The sequence below is a fragment of the Monopterus albus genome, unplaced genomic scaffold (genome assembly GCF_001952655.1).
Source record: "Monopterus albus unplaced genomic scaffold, M_albus_1.0 scaffold206.1, whole genome shotgun sequence".
Taxonomy (NCBI): domain Eukaryota; kingdom Metazoa; phylum Chordata; class Actinopteri; order Synbranchiformes; family Synbranchidae; genus Monopterus; species Monopterus albus.
The window spans coordinates 589,870-610,713 of NW_018128086.1; the positions used below are offsets into that span (position 1 = coordinate 589,870).

General features: G+C 45.5%; 1 protein-coding gene across 1 annotated transcript in view; it reads left to right on the plus strand.

Annotated features, from left to right (window-relative positions):
• Window positions 1–29: 29 nt before the first annotated feature.
• Window positions 30–20,844, plus strand: part of cica (capicua transcriptional repressor a) — a 28,513-nt gene continuing 7,698 nt past the window's right edge. Inside the window, exons 1-13 of the mRNA XM_020618474.1 lie at window positions 30–3,026; window positions 3,389–3,665; window positions 9,189–9,320; window positions 10,123–10,276; window positions 12,993–13,092; window positions 13,221–13,403; window positions 14,280–14,406; window positions 14,668–14,840; window positions 15,711–15,843; window positions 16,856–16,938; window positions 17,430–18,306; window positions 18,764–18,906; window positions 19,634–19,794. Of these exons, the coding sequence (XP_020474130.1) occupies window positions 30–3,026; window positions 3,389–3,665; window positions 9,189–9,320; window positions 10,123–10,276; window positions 12,993–13,092; window positions 13,221–13,403; window positions 14,280–14,406; window positions 14,668–14,840; window positions 15,711–15,843; window positions 16,856–16,938; window positions 17,430–18,306; window positions 18,764–18,906; window positions 19,634–19,794 (5,540 nt within the window). The remainder of the gene's footprint in view (window positions 3,027–3,388; window positions 3,666–9,188; window positions 9,321–10,122; window positions 10,277–12,992; window positions 13,093–13,220; window positions 13,404–14,279; window positions 14,407–14,667; window positions 14,841–15,710; window positions 15,844–16,855; window positions 16,939–17,429; window positions 18,307–18,763; window positions 18,907–19,633; window positions 19,795–20,844) is intronic.

Sequence of the window (20,844 nt, forward strand, 5' to 3'; positions counted from 1 at the left end):
GAAGTACCCCGAGCCCAAACAACCTCCAAATGCCGCCCCCCAGCCGTAAAACAGCCACCTTCAAGGCTCGTGTTCCCAAGAAGAAATACACTTCGGAACACTGCTCATCTACTACCACCAGTAACCATAACAACCCTGCCTCCAGCATGCCCCCCTCTCTTCCTCCAAGTGGTAGGGTCCTCAATCATGGGCCTACGAGTTCAGGAAGCAACATCAGCATCTTGTACCCTGATGGCAGCAGTCGCAGTAGGAGCCTGATGGATGACTTCCACAGCAGGAACACGGTTAGGGAGGGGCCTCAGGACAGCTCCCCAGGACCCCCTACCCTGTTGCTGGGAGGGGAGAGGGAAAGGCCTGGAGGAGGCGAAGGGGTGAGAGATACAGAGCGGGTGTCACCCAGCCCCCTGCCACGCTGCTCTTCCACAGACACCGCCAGCGAGCATTCAGCTGACCTGGAGGTGGTGGGCGACACACATGCTATTGCGCAGATGCCTGCACACGCACCATCCAGCCTTCGTGACGCGCTCTCCGACGCCCTGGCCAAAGGGCTGAAGAATCAGCGTGTCCTTGCTCGCCAGTTCAGGAGAGGTCATGAGGAAGGAGGAGGGAAATGGAGAGATGAAGGGGGGAGTTCAGACTTGCTCTTCCGGGCTGGGGTTGTCCGTAAGGTCAGTGGGGAATATGGAAGCCTGGAGGTGCAACTGAATGGGGAGAAGACACTGCGTCGTTATCCATATCGACATGACAGCCCCCCAGGCGTGGTAGACATTATCCTAGATGCCCCCCCACCTGGGGTCCATCCAATAGCTATTGGAACCCGTGTCTGTGTACCATTTAGCAGTGAGGAGGGCAGCAAGGGCCAGTGGCAGTGGTACAGAGAAGGTGTGGTGACCGAGATAGACACACACCCTGCTGTGGCCAATCGCTACCGTGTCCTGCTGTCTGAGGAAAGGCCTCAATCTGTGGATGAGGAAGGAGCAGCTGGTGCTCCCCAAGCAGTATGGGTCCCCCGACAAACACTCCGGCTTCTGGTTCCTCCATGGGACCTTGATTTGCCATCTGGAGGAGGGCGAGAGGGAGAAGAAGGGGTCAGAGACAAGGCAATGGAGCGGGAAGAGAGGGAGGAGATGGACATGGAGCAGGAGGTTTGTCATTTGAGCCGGGGAATGGCCCCAGGAGTGGGGTCAGTGTTGGGGAGAGGTTTGCCCTACTCAGGTATGGTGCCTGTTTCCTCCACATCAGGCCACACCATTACCTCTCCAGTAACTCCAGCATCAGTCCTCAGTCTCGCTCCTGGTCGAGAGTGGGAAATGGAGAAAGACTTGGAGAGGGACATCCAGAGAAAACAGGAAAGAGAGAGTGAAAGAGATCGAGAAAGGGAGAACAGTGCAAAGCAGCAGCAGCAACACCACCCATACATGCCACTCACCCCCGACGAAGACATGGAGGTGTCCGGCTTTAACCTGGTCCCCATGGGGGCAGTCATACCTGGGGCCAAGCAAATGGCAGTTCCCCAACATCGCCACATCATCTCTAAGCCCCCACCTGGCTACCTCAATCCCCACCTGTCTGTGGTGCGGGGCATTGGAATCTCCCCCGCTCACCTGGCCTTGAACCCCCACCCCCCTCCTTCACCTGTCCTATTAGTTCCTCCTCTCCCTCCCATCTCCTCTTCTACTGTGCCCTCCTCTAGAGTAGAAAAGGCCTCGGGAGGAGGTTCTTCTAGTGGAGGAGCAGGTGGTGGCAGTGGATCTGGATCTGGTTCGTCCTCCTCCTCACGTTCCCGCACCCCTCTGACAGCTGCCCAGCAAAAGTACAAGAAAGGAGATGTGGTGTGCACACCGACAGGCATTCGTAAGAAGTTCAATGGGAAGCAGTGGAGGAGACTGTGCTCCAGAGAGGGCTGCTCTAAGGAGTCCCAGCGCCGAGGATACTGCTCCAGACACCTCTCAATGAGGACCAAAGAGATGGAAGCCAGTGGAGGAGGCCGGGATCGGGGTGGAGCCAGCAGCACAGGGACCCTAACGCCGTCTGACCTTCGATTAGCTGGTGGGAGGGCCAGCTCAGATTTTGACTGGGATGAGACGTCACGGGAGAGCAGCGAGACCAGCAGCCGCGGAGGAGACTCCCGTCCCCGCCTAGTCCTTCCCTCTCTGCTCCCCCAGGACCTCTCTCGATTTGACTTTGATGAGTGTGAGGCAGCGACAATGCTGGTCTCCCTGGGGGGCTCCCGCTCAGGCACACCTTCATATTCCCCTATCTCCAACCAGTCGCCCTTCTCCCCTACCCCATCGCCTTCACCTTCACCACTATTTGGCTTCCGCCCTGCCAATTTCAGCCCCATCACTGCTCCACACCGCCATCGCCAGCTTAGTGGCACTAAGATAGGCACACCAGGTGCTGAGCGTGAGCGCCACCTGCCAGGAATTGTGCCCACTTTTCAGACCAATCTCACTTTTACAGTTCCCATGAGTCCCAGCAAGAGGAAGCTCGACAGCCACCCACCCCCCCCATTGCCTACAGCCCAGGACTACCAGAGCAAACCTGAGCAGCAGCAGCTGGTGAGCATAGGTGGAGGGGTGGTAGGAGAGCCAGCCCTAGGCCACAGCCCTGCTGCCTTCAGAGTCCTTTCCCCCCAGAGTCAGCCGACAACCCCATCCTCTCTCTCCTTCCCCCGGTCCCGTAGTGCCACCAGCAGGCCACCATCCTCTGCTGCCTCCACACCGCCACCCATGCTGGTCTCTCCCACACCTCCTTCCCCACTTCCCCAAGAACCCTCACCACGCTGCATTGTGCCCCTTCGTGATTCCCCAGTCATTGTCCGTAACCCGGATGTCCCTCTGGCCAAGTTCTCCGATGGTCCATTAGGAAAGAGAGACAGAAGCAGGTCCAGGGAGCACAGCCAGCCCCAACACGCCGCTCCCCCAGGTCTGCAGGCTCCCGTCCCCATCAATGGGGCCACCACCAATGGTGCAGTTCTCCTGCGCAACCCCACATCCACACTTGTCCTGGTCACCTCCAGCTCAGTAAGGAAGGTCCCCTTGATTTGTGATAAAGGTTCATGTACAGTATAGTGATGGACAATGTGAATTAAATCTAATCACAGTATATGTAATGTTACATTGTCTGATCAGATCATAGCTACCTTAGTATATCAGTGGTACAGGAAACAGTATCTTTACTTGCTCATGGTATAAAGCATGTCATCATATCACCCAGCTGTGGGTTAGTGATCATGGATGAAGTGGATTAGGCTGTAGGAGTAGACTGAGTAGCTGCTATCTAATTTGATTCTCAAATATTAAATATTCATTTGAACATTATTTTGAAAGAGAATATACATCTGCTCTGTTATGGTTATGAGTACATTTTTTATGTCACCTCCCAGTCCCTGACTCCAGCCACAGCAGGCCTCACTGCCCTGTCCAGCCCCTCTACCCCTGGGTCCATGTCCACTTCATCAGCCTCTGTCCTGTCCTCCTCTGGGTCTGGAGGCAGGGAGAGGGAGCGGAACCCTGAGGGACACCAGAACACCTCTGGGGGAGCACTGCCCCAGCCGGTAGCCTGTCACCCTACACCCACCGCCCTGCTGCCACTCATACTACCAGCGGAGTCACCTCACCCTGCTCCACGCAAGCAGATCATCATGGGGCGGCCAGGCACCGGTAAGGAAGGATGGGGATAGGGAATTTGAGACCTTCGTGGCCCTGGGGCCTTGACCTTTGTCCTGGTCATATACAAAGTCTGCTGAGCCACAGTATGCTATAAAATAGGAAGAGTAGGCTGTGTCTTATGTACGCTATAGTACTTCTCGATTCTGTTAATACTCTTCGGTTACAGGAATGACATTAGAGCACTATGGTTATGACTCATGTACAAATTACTATTGTTTGCTTGCGGTGTAAGAAAGCACCCGTGTTCAAAGAACAAAATTTGCTAGCTAGATCTGCATTTTGACCTTTTTAGGTACATTTTTATTGTTTATATGTATGTGGTATACTCCAGAATAATACAAGATTTGTTCTAGTTTAAATTATAATAGACCACAGTAGACAAAGTAAACATGTAAGAATATGAGAGAATTTTGCTGTTTTGGAGTTCACACTCGGTTGTTTTTTAAGAAATTCTTTTTTGGCAGTAGCAAACTGTACACAATTGTAGAGGCCCAAAAAAAAATCTGTCACAGTGGGGGGTAGATAATTGTGTTCATGCACATTATCCTGGTAACAGAAATGTAAAAGCACATGTAAATAAAAATGCAGTTGATGGAGATGTTGGCTTTTTATGAGCATTCAGGTGTTTTTGACCTGAGCTTTGGCCCATTTGTGGTCCATCATGTAAATTGCAGTGTTGTGGGGATGTACAGTATGTTTAGTTTTAATTAACTTCATAAATCATACCAGCTTACTAAAACACACGCCGTTCTGAAACCGTCAGAAGAAGCAAAGCGTTGTTTTGGGGGGTGGTGAAAAAGGATTTTTGTGTACTCACTTTTAAAGTATGTATCTGGGGAAAAACCTGTTGTGAAAATATTTTGTGAGCTTTGTGTGCACTGGTTATAAGAAAACTGGCCACTGAGAAAAAGAGGTGGGTTCATCATATACTCTATGCTTGTTTCCATGCCAACCTTGCAGTATTACAGTATGGCCAAACACAGAAATGTTACTTTGAATATATGAATACAAAAAATGGTTTCCATTTAAAGTGCATCATTTCTCATTTTATATAGTTATGATGCAACACTTTTTAAATCTGAAAACTGAAAGTATGATAAATGTGCTGTAATTAGTGTTATCACGGAGAGATATCGGCAATTTATAGGTCGATCAGTTTCATAGCTCATGTTGAGAGTTGGTAGAGCAGGATCCTATATACACAAGACTTACAGATGATAATAAACATACAGTGCATCTTTCAGCTGATGTGCACATTCAAGAAACTGATTCTGGCTTCAGAAGATTTGTTCTAAAATATTTGAAATTAAAATCTGTGAGTTCTTACTTATATTTTTAATATTTCATAAGCTTGATGTTGTTTCAAAGGATCAAGGTGATAATAGAGTGAAACCATGTTTTTCTGAGGTGTGAAGATCAGAAAAGCTTTGATATAGCAGTTGCACAGGCAGCCACCCAGACCTGCTGCTCACTGTGTAATTTGTGACTCAGTGTGTGTAGTGTCAGTGTGCGCGAGTGCAGGGGGCGTCACCCTTTTTATATGCACGCGTCTGTGAAACAGAGATAAAGGGTGTTTCACTGAAAGTTTAAAAGCACGCGAATATTGACATGTCTAGACATGCAAGACTGAGAGCAGCAGTACAGGGAGCAACGAGGACATTGACAGCTCCTCCTCCACCACACACACGCACACACACACTCATCTTTGTGTTCCAGACAATCCGTAACCTCAGACAAGGTATCAAGGGCAGGTCCAGTGTGATGTGAATGTGTTTCATGGCTCTCAGCAGAAAAAGGAGTAATCGTATTGCTGGCGTGTTGTCATGGATACACGGTGTCCGCTGGTAGAATTAGCACAGTAAAATGTTGAGTCCTGAGCTGATTACTGGAGCGCGCTTTCATTTCTCCCTCCTTCTCACATCCCTGGCGCTGCTGCTAACAGCCACCTGCCTCTGTAGCATAACGTTTCCTCCGCCATACATTTTTAAAAACACCTAGAGCCACAGCGGGCCCAGAAACAAACACAGGCAGAAGGCAGTGCAGGCCTCACAGCTGAGATCTCTCCTAAATATAGCCCAGCTCAAGTGCAGCTGCATTAGCATCACAAGTTTCATTACTGCTTTCTATGAGTGTGTCTGCCACTTTCAGCGAAGAAGAGCTCTGATGTAGCATCTTGTACTCTTGTAATGCTTTTACATCCACAGGAGGAGTTATTTGGCCGATTCTCCAGTGGTATGTGGTAATGTGTAGTCATAGGACAGGTGGATATCTTCACTACAGAGTAGGATCATTTTCCCACCTTAAAACAAGAAGACAGCTGTTGGCAGGTGTGTTTCTTTATCACTGCTGCCTTGTGCTAGACTGTCAGCACTTCAAGTAAACCAGCAGAGATTAATGGGTGTCTCAGCGGTGTTTTTCTCCCTGATATTTTTTACAACTCGACCACTGTCGGTGCTTTACTGGAATATTCATGCCTCGCCTCTTCAGGGTGTCAGCAGGTCCTTTAAAAGTTTGAGGAATCTCAAGTCAGATTATTTAGTGCCTTAAAGAATCCTTCTCTCCTTCTGACGTCACTAGTCTTTGGCATGTAGCCTGGAGTGTATTGGTAAAAATTTGTCATCACTGAAGAGTCATTTTTTTAAAAAGTGTTCAGTAATTTCCTAACAGCCGAGCACTGTAGCTTTTAGCAATCATCATTCAAACAGGAGTAAATAGTGTGTTTATTGTAAGTGATGGATTAGTACATATTTGGTCCTCTTGTGGAGAATTACAGGGGCAGGATGGTGCATGTCAGATTATCAAACTAATTACTGTGCCTATGTTCAGTGCATTCTAGAGCATGGACAATGGACTGGCTCACTGCAGCTCTGTGACACAAAGCAGTAAGACGGTATGTCAGGGTTTCCATGCACAGACAACACCTGCTAGTGCTAAAAGGTTGCCTGCAGTATAGTTTTAATGATTTCGTTTTCATTTTGGTCCTTACACTTGATTAAGGCTGAGCTGAAAATCTAGGTAGAACCAAATGGTGGTTTGTTTCCACCCACAACTGTGGATGGAAACAGTGAAGAGTGTTGATTTTGCTCTTTCATTGGGTCACATTCTGACTCATGTATCCTCACTGTTAACAATAGTACACACTAGGGATAAATTAGTTTGACCCTGTAAACATTTCCTGTTGCACTGATCATGCAGATTTGTCCCATATCTGTCATCAGATACGATCAACTGGAAACTGTCTGTTTCTGCCAGCATAGTTTCTTTTTCATTATGAACTCAAGAGAGCACTGAAAGGCCTGAGAAATGTTGAATTTGGCTTAAATCTGCTGTAACCGAGTACTACGTGTCCACAGGTTTTGTCTCTGATAGCTTGGTGTAGCCTCGTGGTGACATTCACAGTAGGTTTCAGGAGAATGGAGACTGTTAAACAAAGCACCTGGGTTCAGTACGTAAAGTGGGCTGTCATCCACACTGCTATTTAAAACTAGACTGATAACTTGGCCGATATTAGTGTTTTGTGGATATTTCTGAATATTGATAGGTATATTTCTACACTATAAAATGTGCTTCTCAGTGTAGTTTAAAAAAAATCTAAATTCTCTGTTATTGTTTGTTTATAGAAGCACTATTGTCAAAACATTTAAACCCACAAATATTAATATCAGTATCTACTGCGCCGGTAAAATGAAGGCAAAAAGATCATTTCAGATGTTATACATTGAAATATGTAATTGTACTATTTGTGGATTTGAGCGTCTTAAGAGCGCAGCCTTTGGTGTGTAAAACATTTGAATAAGGCTCGCTTCCTCAGCTGAAGTTCCTCATGCACACAACAGCACAAACTGCCAGTGAGAAGCATGGAGTGCAAAGGTTAGCGTGTGGTGAGATGGGCCTTGTGGTGCCTGAACCAGCATTTAAAAGAAAACTTATTCAGCAGTCTGTGTAACAACCAGCAGCACCTATTGTACAGTGTGTTTACAGTTCCCTCATCCAGCTCAGCAGTATCTGGATCTTCGCTTTAGATGAACCTTAGCCAGCGAATGGTTAGCTACACACAGGTCGTCGTTTCAGTGGTGCAGCAGAGCTCACAGCCGGTTTATTTCACCAGGCCAGGCCTATATGTGGAACACCGCAGCCAGGGAGGAACCAATTAAAACTCTGTTTATTGAAGTTCAACATTTTTATTATATAAACAGAAACAGAATAAACTGCTGCTGAAGTACCGTAAAATCACTAAGTACTTCCCTACTGAAAGTGCATCAGCAGTAATAGCTGTGCTTGTTGTGCCACTTGCGGTGTTAGATGAAATTATTGTAGTAATACTAGTAGTTGTAGTATTAGTATAACCAGTAGTAGTGGTGTCAGTAGCAGTAGTAGAGCTTTCGGTGTCGTTCTTTTGTGATGACATGAAGATATTGTGATGTTTGTTTTCCCATTTATTGATTCTAAGGAAATTTTAAAATGCCATGGGTATATCCCAAGTCTCTTATAAGCACCCGTCTTCTCCTTGTGTCTTAGTCCCGTCCACGTAAGATACGAAGAAAACATGCAAGGAGAGAGGACTTGAGGAAACGCAGAAACCAGTTGACTGGCTCAGATGAAAGACCGGAGGAACGAGCGTGTTTCCTCGGTTCTTCATTCCTCGCATTTTTTACTTACATCTTATGCGGGAGGGTCTAAGAGACGAGGAAAAGATGCAAGAGAGGGAAATGTGAATGCAGTTAAGGGAAGTGGGATTCACCCAATGTATCTTTAGAATGTCAACTTTTCAGGTCAGCTTGGTGACAGTGCAGTTTTCAGGAAACCCACTGAGCTATTAAAAGGTTTCTGTAGCTCACCAGAGTCAGTAGGCATCATCCTCTGGCAAACACGAATGTCTGTACAGAGTTTCATGGCGATCATTCAAGAAGTTTTCCTCTATGTGATGTTGCGTATATACTGTGATATGGGCATAGGTGTAGCAGGAAAAATACTTAGTTATATTAATGTTATGATATTGTTTCCAACTATCCCACAGCTCCCTAAGCAGTAGTAATAGAGATCTGTTTATAAATGTCATGCGTGATCTGAGGTTTTTCTCAGCTTGAAATGGTTCTCACTCCAAAGATAGTTCAGTTCAGAGTCTGAAGCTCAGCAGTAGTCTAGACAGCAAGTGCTCTGAGGTCTGGAATCTCTGTGGATACAGTAACAGGTTCGTTCGTCACTCCACACACCGCATGACCCCTCAGCTCTCATTACCTGAGGGAGAGTCTCTGAGTGTGTGTTGGCGAGGGGGGTAGAGCAGGTGACTGAATAACCAGCTGCGTTCACGGTCTTCAATCTGTCAGTTTCTGTGAAAGTGTAGCTTTTTAGTAGCACTCTAACTCATTGCTGGCTGATGAGCACATCTCACGGTGCCAGAGGGCAGAGTGCTCCCTTCTGTCTACAGTCCATGGCACTGAGATGGAGAAACATGATGGCATTTGAACTTTTTCTCTCCCTCTTTCTCCTCACTCTCCCTTTGTGTTCCCCCAGTTTGGACCAATGTGGAGCCTCGGTCGGTGCCAGTGTTCCCTTGGCATTCACTCGTCCCTTTCCTGGAGGCCAGCCAATCAGGAGCTGCCGCCCAGCCTGCTGACGGCCAGCAGCTTGTCAATCAGAATAAAGGTAACAAATGACCCCATTGCTTGTACCAAGGAGAGAGAGACAGATGTATAAAAGTGTTTCCCACATCCAACAGGAAATAGTACACGTCTCTCAAATAGCAACTGCCAAAACACCCAAGTGCAAATGTTGGTTGGACTAATCAGCAGCCAAGTCAGTGTTTCCCAAAACAGTTGCGATTGAATTTCAAATCAGAACAGTTGGTGTTCACACATTATAGTTCCAGTAACATTGTTGGTAACACTGTTTTTTTAACTGGACTGCTAAAAATAAATTCATAGACCCATTTTGACTGGTGGGAACAGTTAGTAATCTAGAAGCTAATTTGAGACTTGCAGTTTCTTCCACAGCGCTTCATGAGGCCCAATTTTGAGATTTAAGTCAAATTTTCTTTATTGTTATTGTTGTTGTAGGGCTGCAGCCACAGTATTGATAAACTGCCAGGTCTCAAGATCAAAACAGATTAAAAAAACAAACAGAACCCCGACAAGACACCTTGAAACAGTTTCAGCTAAGTCTTGTAATAGCTAGATTTAATGACAATGTACAGGTCTACTCACTAAACACTTGAAAGACCATTTCCTTTATATGTAAAGTACATTCATCTTTAACATGAAGTATTCTTTCCTACTAGTGCAGCAGATTATAACACAGATGTAGCTTCTCACACCTCCCACAGTCAGCTGGCCAGAACAGAGCCTCCCATCAACAAGCTGCGTGCAGCGTAGCCCTGCTTTACATATATGGCACTTGGCGTTTATCAAGCTGTTCACTATCTGGCAAATAAATGACTTATATTTTTCAGAGCCTCGTTGTGGTGTCGCCCTGGTGAGTGATGGACGGAGCGGCACCCCAGACCTAGAGAGGGGATCGCCGTCACGCCCTGCCCCGACCCATGACAATCCCCCTACAGACAGGGGCGGGGCTGACAGCGAGACAGAAAGTGATACAGATGACCCGTAAGTAACAGAGTATTCCTCATTTTTTGAGCAGATTTTTGTCCTCCTGCTCTTAATTTAGGATTTGACTGGATATTCTGGATCGTGAGATGTTTTCTGCACATTGTTTTTGATCATTGCAGAATACCACAGTGCTCAGTGGTGCATTTTGTGCTGTGGCCAAACTCCAGCAATGGTTACAGATGGAAAATGGAATCAAGAGAAGAGCAGGGAATTGCACAAGAAAGAAAAGTATTGATTTAATTTCAGGTGTAGAGTAGCGCTGTGGCACATTGACCACATTGTGGATTGAGGCCAGTCCTGCAGTCAGACGACTGTTAATCCAGTTTAGGTCGTGTTGACATGCAAGTGCGCTCGTTGTTATCTTTCTAGTAATCACACAAAAACTCACTGACCTGTTGAAGATGGATACCAGTTCATTACTGTTTTATCTATAGCCTTATGTAAATGATCATTAAGCAACGAGCAGTATATTCCTGATCCCTTAGTTTTCCTTGGTTAACTACTTGCTAATTTTTTGGCCTCTTTGCTGAGTCTTCAAAATTACTCTTATTATATGTATTCATTTAAAAAATGTGTGTAGCTGTATTGTATTATAGTATATGGAGACCCCCCCCCAAAAAAACCATGTTGCTAAGCAAATTGTCTGTCCTTTTAAAAAGTTTCAAAAGTTGTCTCAGTGCTGCTTTTGAAATTGTGTAAATTCATTTTGAGCAAACGCATCATACATGATGTTTGTTTCCTTCCTGCTACTCTGGTTATGACTCAGTAGGAAGCAGATAGTAACTGTACATTACGTTAGACACAGTTTGGTGCTGCATTTGGATTCACCAGCTTTAAAACACTCACAGACACTACACCAGGAACAGGTGTGCTGAAATCTGCCTCTGCCAGCAAAATTCAAAAGAAACAAACAGCAACAAACAACTTTTCTACCAGCTGCATCGAGTGTGTGTATGGCTGTACAGACTGTGCTTGTTCAGGCTGCGTCGCTGCTCTTTCAGAGTGACTCAGACAGGCTATGTGGCTGTCTGGCTGCTGGTGCGGTTTTCAGTGTTTCAGGGTCACTGTGCTCACAAAAGGCCGGCATTGCCAAAAGAAATGCTTCAGCAGTCTTGCAGTGGTTACACCTGTTATCTGCCTACATCTCAGTGAAAAGACTAATGGCATTAATAAAAAGCCCAAAGATTTAACATGCTTTGGGCTCCATTTTGTAGCTTGGTTGTACAGAAATACTCCCACTGTACACCTGCTAGCAGATACAGTATATATTAAGTAACCATTCTCAGATTTTTATGCCACTCTTAATTAATCACTATGCCAGATGTTTTAGCATTGTTGCAGAAGTTCCCACTTGTAGGCTGCTTTGCTTTCACTCTTTTGGACACCGTACTGCCAGTACATCACATGAAGTCGAACATCTTGTTTTTCTACACAGCCTGGAGGTGTTCTCTTTTGAAACCCTGAAAATGTCTGACTTTGTTAGTATTTGTTATTTAAGTCAACAAAAGTTGGGACACCTATAGGAACTGTTTGCATCAAGACTTCAGTTTGCTTCCACTGCTGCAGAAAAGACTGAAGTCAACCTGTGATTTGATCCTTGAAAAAGGCCTGTTTTATGTGACACTTCCAGTTTTAGCCTTTGGTGACTTTTTCACCTCTGGCAGTGTCTTCGCTTTGTGCCATTTACAGTTAATCAAAGGACATGAACCTCTTACATGTGGAAAGCTGAGGATGTTCAAAAACGTTTGACCACTAGTATATATCCACACAACTGACAAACCAAAAACCCCACCACATACACACACATTCAAACATCTGCCTATCAACATGAACACAAATAGCACATCTGACTTTACCTAATCAAACTCTCATATAACACCAGTTACCCCGACATCTTATGATTGCTCTGATTTTGTTTCCCCACAATTTAATTTCTACTGTCATGGACACCGTGTGTCTCTTCGCTTCATTTAACCTTAGCCAATTTGTTTTCCTCTATTGCTAGCGTTCAGAAAGTCTGGGATAACTGCACAAAATCCACATTTTTAAATTGCTGATTGGCTTATTAGCACCGGGGAGGTGCTCTGTCTTGACTGTTCATGTTTTCTTTTTGACTCTCTGCAAGTGTCAATATAAACTGTATTAGTTTTGAAATAGTATTCTTTATACAAACTGTTTCTCCAACTGCTGCAGCACACGAGTAATTCAGACTTCACCCAGTTTGTGACACCATTTTTATTTGCTCTCTTCTATTTACTGTCTGGTTGCTTTTTCCTGGAAACAGTCCAGTGACTAGAAGAGTGCAAATTAACAGCAGTAGAAATGGCGGTTTGTGGTACTAATTGAATACTCAGTTATATGATGATAGTTAATGGTTCAACAAATAAAGCACTTCAAATGTATGAATAATAAAAGAAAGAGCAGATGTTTGTGGTTACAGTATAAATGTTACATTGAAAAAGTGGCTATTCTTCAGGAAATTCTTAGAATAGTCTCAAACCATAAAGCTATGAAATGCACTAAAAACATTTAAGTGAGATAAAGTGTAGACCCCACACTTTTTTACACTGTTTAATGAGGACCAGTGGAATTCAAATTACCCTCTAAACATTTAACTTTTGTCCTTAAAACCCATCAGCGAGAGGGAGCTCCCTTCATTTCCCATCTCTCACACACTCAGTTTGACTCTTCCTCCATGTTCTTACAAACACAGGTTCTCCCCAGGTGTGGCCAGTGATCCAGCGCCCTCCACCAGCCACATCAAGAGACGCACACAGTCCCTCAGTGCCCTGCCCAGGGATGGAGACAGGAAGGTCAGTGCACCACACAGACAGCCAGACAATAAGTGTGAAAACAAAGAAAGTGATACCCAAAAACAGGAGAGTCAATGCTTGTCAAGTGTCACTAACAGTTTACCCTAAATGTCTCATAACCTGACCAGAGGGAGAAGGACCACATCCGCCGTCCCATGAATGCATTTATGATCTTCAGCAAACGCCACCGGGCCCTGGTGCACCAGCGACATCCTAACCAGGACAACCGGACCGTCAGCAAGATCCTGGGGGAGTGGTGGTACGCACTGGGGCCCAGCGAGAAACAGCAGTACCACGATCTGGCCTTTCAGGTACATGCACACTCCTTTAATAGAGTTAAACAGCACAGTTGACTTCATTGTAGAGAACAGTTTGATGAAACTAGCTTTGCATTTTTTTATGTAAATGTTATATTTCGGGCAAGGAAGGACCCAGAATGCAGACTCGTTCTAGAGTCTAGCGTTTATTCGGTTTAATATAAATGAAGAGGAACAAAGGGGTAAACGGATGCTCAACCCGACAGGACTTCACAATACAGGTACAAAACTAATATCTAAACAGAACGGTCAGGGAGATGCATGAAACAAACTTTAAATAACTAAAACGAAACCAGAGAACTACCTAGAATCTTGCTGACAGGAAAAACTCAAAACAGGCCAAAAGTAACCAAAGCAACTTATACAAAAAACTTACAAAGCAGACAAGCAAGGTATGGTACTCAGGGAGACGGATGATGGGGGCAACAAGGCATGGAGAATAGATAAGCCAGCAACCAGACTAGGGGAAGGGAGGAGGATATATAGACAGGAGACTGTGAGGCAACGAGCAGCAGGTGGAAGCAATGAACAGAAATTGTGAACTGGGGTAAAGCTGGGGCAGTTGAGGTGAAACGAGACAGGAAATCTAACCAAAATAAAATCACTAAACAGGAGGCAAGTCCACAAACCATAACAGTAAATAAATGTGCAGTTTCCCGGTTCTTTGTATAAAGGCTTGCCATTTCTTGTAGTAGATATCCATTCATTTACAGATTTGTCCTTTTGTTGATCAGGAGTTGATGCAATTAAGAGACTAAGCAACATCAGGTGGAGGGTGTCTGGAGATAGGCGATAACAACACTGGGTAGTCATAAGTACTGAACCACAGCTGAACTACATAAACTTAAAATGGTCCTCCTCTTCCTCCAGGTGAAGGAGGCCCACTTCAGAGCCCACCCAGACTGGAAGTGGTGCAACAAGGACCGCAGGAAGTCGCTGTCCGAGGGCCGCGGGACCCCAAAGGAGCCGCGGGAGAGGAGCATGTCAGAGAGCGTAGGTATGTGTTGGCAGTTCAGTTTCTTAACTCACAGTGATTTGAGATGCATTTAGTCATATAATGATGTGATTCTGACAAAATACACCATAATTATCAATATATCACACTAATTTTTATTACACATGGGAGGCACTGTGCTGATGTTCCTACATAGTGACTAAAAATGTGTAATAGCAGCAACAATACACTCAAATCCCTAGAGTGTCAACTTTATAAAGTTTTATTGATCCACTCCATGAGTCTTTCTCCTCTTTTCTCTAGATCCCATTTCAGAGTCCCAGGTGCTGGAGGGGAAAGGAGGAGGCTCAGGCTGGCCAGGGGGATCAGAGCATCGAGGGGGGCTGTTTGCGGGGCAGCATCCCCGTCCCCGAGCCTTTTCCCAGAGTGCCGTGCACACCCTGGAGCAGAGGGAAAGGGAGAGAGACCTGGAGAAGGTATGATGTTGTTAAACTGTAGCTCAAAGGCAGACCTGACTTGGGAGGTGTGAAGCAAACTGTTCCAGATCACTAGCTCCACAAAATGTCAGAAAACCAGCCATAGGAATCTGTTACATGTTTCTTCTGAGTGCGTTTAGATCAGGATCGCTGTGTCAGATCAGGTAAAGAGAGTTAAGATTATGTGCGTCCATTCAAGTTGAGTGGTTTTAACAGCAAAGTTTCTTACAGCTAAGGGCATCCAAGAGAAATGCAGACAATAAATGAAGAAAATCAATACACTGAAGTAATTCTTAAAAAAAAAAATAAAAAAACAGGGTCAGTGCCTGTGTGTGTGTGTATGTATGCGCCTACACAACTACATACAAGCGTGTATTCACAGACAGCAGACGCGTTCTTCACACTACAGAGGGTTTTGGTTGAACTGTACAACTGAAGGCACGCTGTTCGAAAACAGTTCAGATGGACTTGCTCGGTTCTTTGTGAGTTGTTGCTGCTGAAAACCCACGGAATGCTCAGGGGGGAGTGCAGCCTCCAACTTCAAAGGTTTCACTTTCTACTTTTTAGTGCCTTTGAAGGTATGAGACTGTGGCGTTTGCAGCTTCGCTCCTAATCACAGAGGAGTGGGCCGGCGTGTGAGCGCTTTTGTTTGAAGGCATTCATTTAATGCTGGTGGCAAAGCTGCGTACGTGTGCATGCTTTGATGATAGCCACATTACTTCTCTGTGATATATTGTTCTTAAGTACTTAAGGCTTTTCTTTTTAGTTTATAATCAGTATTCTACCACCAAAACAAAAACTACCCAGATATATTTTGGAAAATTTCTACAACTGTAAAAGAGTGAAAATCCTGTCCTCTTTCTGTGCCAGGAGGACAGGGCGAGCTTGTTTCGGAACAGGGCCCCACCACAGTCCATTTGCCAGGGTGGGGCTGGAGAGGATGTGACCAGTGATGAAGAGCGTATGGTCATCTGTGAGGAAGAAGGGGATGATGATGTAATGGGTGAGTTTGATCAGCAGAGAGGTCTAGTGGTTAGAGGAACTGTTTCATAACAAAGGAGTGGCTGTTTCAGTTCCCACAACAGCCAGCGTGTCTTTAGGATACTGAACAGAACAGAACAGTAGCACCAGCAAAACCCAAGGCCAACATGGCTAACTGTTAGTAGTAGCACATGCAACAGCAGCACATACAGTAACTGGCTATGTGCTGGTAGTTTCAGTTTTTCTAGAAACCATCACCATGTGGATCTACTTGGTCATCTCTGATTGAGCATGTTCTGTTGTTATTCCAGTTTCTCTACCCTGCGTTGTCAAAATGCAGTCTGTAAAATAGCCCTGGCTGCCACCTAGCAAGAAGGTTTTCAAAACACAAGTAGTCGTTTCAAACAGCCAGGCAAGGAGGAGCACTCTGCAGCTAATAGTCTGAAACACTGGCTGCCAGACTGAAGAGGTGTCGTTCTTTTGCACAGAGAGTGGGACAAAGAAAGGGCCAAAACCAGAGTTAACATCAGTTTGGCTACTGACATGGAGAGGGTCAAAAGCAGCCATAGGACTCAGATTTGATTCACATGTGGCGTTCTTCCTTCTGGATGTGTTAGCATCTAAAGCTAACGTGTTTGTTTTGGTAGCATTAGCAACCTAGTATGGTCACGGTTTTACCTTTGTATTGAATTAATATGATTTAATTTGGGAATAATTCAAGCTTTGTGTAACATTAATGCTTTGTGTCACATTAGCAGTAACCAGAGCGTTCTACTGGACTGACAGTACTGTTACTTAGCTAATGCTAGCTTCAGACTGGAGGCTGCATTTTGTACAGTCTCTCCATAGATTATGTTGTTGCTAGGAAACAGGACACAATGGGAGGGCCAGTGAGCGTTAGGAGCGGCTTATGGCGCCGGTGTATGTTGAGTCTCACTAGACACTCCTAGACTGAAAAGAAATTCATTAGAGTATTTTTAAAATGTGTATTTAAAACACTACCTTCTGATATATACTGCATGTCCTGTCCTCAGAAGATTCATGTCCTGAAGGCTCCATTGACCTCAAATGTAAAGAGAGAGTGACAGACAGTGATGAAGATGAACCTGATGGACAGGTAGGTGATCAAAATACATTGAATTATTATTTGTTTAAGATGGGTTTTAGCAGCATCTGTGGAATTTCAATGGACAGCTGTGCTCCTCTCTTTCCTCTATTTTGTGCAGCCTATATATAAAAGAATTGCTAATGGAAAGGATGTAATTCAGGCATATCACACAGATCAATGTTTCTGGTGAACTACATAACAAAAGTGCAGTGTTAAAGGTCATTTTCTGTCGCATGCTGTGAATAGAGACAGCGAAATTGAATTTGTATCTTCCTTGGTCACATGAAACAGATACTGATGTAGCTTGTTTTACAGTGTAGAGACATCTAGAGCTTCACTTTAGTCTTACTAGTGCTATTCTGCATGTGGGGCACCATAGCAGCATCCAAAATTAAAATGTACAGATTTCCAGAGTTTTACTGTATGTTGAGAAATAGAACAACTTTACACAGTAATTCTCCTGGCTTTGATCTCTCCATCTCTCTATCTCTTCCCTGCAGCATGGCTTCCAGCCAGTGGCTCTCTCCTCTCTTCCCTCCTCCTCTCCCTCCAATTCTCACTCTGACTCCACCCCAGCTAAAAGGAATGGAGGAGGAGGAGGAGGTGCTGAAGACAGGTTTGAAAGAAAGACAAAGAGAGGCATAGATGGAGCAGAGGAAGGAAGCAATGGAGGACCTAAGCGAGAAGAAACAGGTGGAGGGGAAGGAGACTGTGGAGGCGGGCAGTGTGTCTCCTCTCTGTCCATCACAGACTCGGCATCCAGCACCCTGGCTCCCCTCGCTTTGGCCCAGCAGGGTCTGACCCAGGTCTTCGGTGCCGTTCGCATGGCTCCCACCATGGTGACCAATGTGGTACGGCCCATCGCCAGCACGCCCATTCCCTTCGCCAGCAAGCCTGTGGAAGGAGCCATCACCCTCAGTCCTTTGCCCCAGGACAAGAAAGCCACTCTTCTGATTGGAGCAGGTGGATCTCAGGAGCTGCCAATCGCTGCAGGGGGTGGGTACCTCTCCTCATCCTCCTCCCCTGGTCCGCTCAGTGTAACCCCTGTGGGGGGCAGCAGCCTGGTCACTAGCCTAGTTCTGGGAGGGTCCTTCCCTGCTGCCCAGCCAGTGCAGCACCTCACCCCTCAACCACCACAACTGCACGCACAAACCCCCCTACCTATCCTACAGCCCCAGCTTCACCCCACTGCAGCAACCTCCTCTCTCACACCTCCCGCCGGCTCCAAGCCGCTAGCGCAGGTCCAGTACATCCTGCCGACCGAGAGTCCTTCCTCCCCTCAGTTCACCCACCAGCAAATCCTGTCTCTGCCCAGTGCCGCCGTGGCCAATGGCACGCACTCAGGGGCAGGAATCCGAGTCAGTCCCGGGACCAGAGGTGAGACAACAACTGGCTGACAAGAAAGAGCTCATTTCTGAGTGTTTTCACAGGTCCACTGAAAACTGGAAAAGAATGTCCTTCTTATATATTTTTTTCTGTACTTCCCTTATTTGGTGTTAGTCATCTCCACGGAAAACACTGAAAATAGATTTGATTGGCTTGCATAAACAGGAGATAAATGACAGCAGAAACACTACTGACATGAGTATGAGCACCCGCCACCCACCCGTGCCTTAATCACTCTCTGTTCATAAGAGTCAGAAGCAGCAGAACATTGTTCCACCTTGTTATTGGTGAGGAATTTCACTTATATCAGTAGCTGAAATGTACTCTCCGTCTCAGCGTCTCCACCCACCCGTCGCTCCTGTGCTCTCTTCACCTCCCCTCTTTTGGCAACATTCATCTGTTCCTCATGCTGAGTGATTTACTTCTCTCGTTCCTTCTCACTCATTAGTTCAAACCCAGTCGCCGGTCTTGCAGAGCAAGATGTTGGTTCCCATGACAACAGTGAGAACAGGGTCTACTCCTCCTCATCCTTCCATTTCCCTGGTGGCTCCGCCTCTTCCTATGCAGAACGGCCCTGCGACAGGAAACAAGGTATGGATGTCAACACGGTAACTGACACAAGTTTCAACAGAGGCAGCCGTGTTTGCTGACAGATGATATAAGTACTCAGATTCACAGCAGCAGCATTAAAACTAGATGGAGACGACACACGCTAGGGGAAAAAAGTAGAAGGAGATCTGCTTTATGATTGTGTTTTACTGCTGCAGTGTTTGTCTCATTCTGGTAGATCTGATTTGGACCAAAACCTCCTTCACACACTGAGCTGTGTAGTGCTCAAAGATTTAGCATTTAAGTTATTTATTAGGAAGAAATAAAAGCATTATCTGGTTGAAGCATCTCAAATCTTAGAAATTTCTTCTCTTTTCTCTTTTATATTGCTCTAAATGTTACACTTTTGGATTTGGGACTGTTTATCAGATGAATCAAGCCGTTTAAAGAAGAGGCCTTTGCTGCATCTCCATCTCCCACATTTCATGCTGTCTCTCCACTGTGTATAATGAAGGCTGAAAAGTGATTAATGCTGTGCTGCCTTTTACTTACATGGAACCAGATTCTTTAACAACGTGCGCAATTGTTCAGAGGACCATTAAACCACATTTGATTTTTAAAATTTTGTTACACAGGATACATAAAATAATTAACGATTAAATGTCAGGTGCATGTTCTCTAACCAACCTGACTAACTGAACTGAACTAACTCTATTTTTAGTGTATTGGTGAGAAAATCCTTTTGTTTGTGTTTCTCCGCCTTTCACAGATCATCCAGATCGCTCCTATGCCTGTGGTCCAGACCAACCTTCATCATAGCACCACACCAACAGTACATCCTGGGAGCCCCTTTCCTGTTTCCGTGGCAACAGTGATGGCTCACGGTGCTGCGCCCCCACAGACCGTTCTTCTGACCTCCCCACCCACCAGGTCAGTAACACAGGCCAAACACCTGAAAGACAGCAACATATTCACTCTTACTTTCCTCAGCTTCAGCTGGTCAGAGAAGCTTCTGAGATATTGAGTTCAGCAGCGGCTAAAGATGCGGTCAGATTTTGATTTTGGCGATGTCAAAGCTACTCTACCAAATTTCTTTTCAGTCAAGAGGGTCTAGTGAGACTGAAAACAAACTCACAACATAAACCACCCCGACCTGCTCTTTGCATCTCCTGTCCTGTTTCCTAAAGCAGCAGTGTAAACTACAATTCCTGGTTGAGACGAACCCTAGAAAATCCAGCCTCCAGTCCAAAGCTAGCATTGGCTGAATAACGAGTAAACGTGTCAGTCCAGTAGATCGCTCTGGTTACTGCTAATGTGACACAAAGCAGTGATTTCACACAAAGCTCAAATTACTCCCAAATTAAATTAATATTAATTCAGTACAAAAGTAGAACCATGACCGCGCTAGGTCGTTAATGTTACAAAACCAAACATTTTAGCTTTAGATGCTAACACATCCAGAAGGAAGAACGTCACATCTGAATCCAGCCTGAGTCCTTTGGCTACTTTTAACCTTCTCCATGTCAAACAGCCAAACCCATGTTAACCCTGGTTGTTGCTCTTTATTGGTCCCACTCTCTGTGCAAAAGACGCCACCTCTTCACTCTGGCAGTTGCTGGTTCAGAATTTTAGCTGCCCAGAGTGCCCCCATGGCTGTTTGACATGACTACTGGTGGCTGAAAAACCCTTCTTATAACCTTGGCTAGGTGGCAGGTAGGGCTAATTTATAGACCATACAGCACAGGGTGGAGAAGCTGGAAAAACAACAGTATAGCTAAGAGACAGCACCTCCAGTCCTACTGTCAGCGGATTTTTCAAACAGTGTGGAAGCTCTTTGTTGATGCACCTTTAATTGTTGTTTAATTGCAACTTTAATTGTTTAAATGTGCAGTAAATCTAGATAAAGAAAGTCTACACATTGAACATGTATTGACGCTTCATCATCCGTTGGAGCAATGTGAACCGTGATGCTAACTGTTG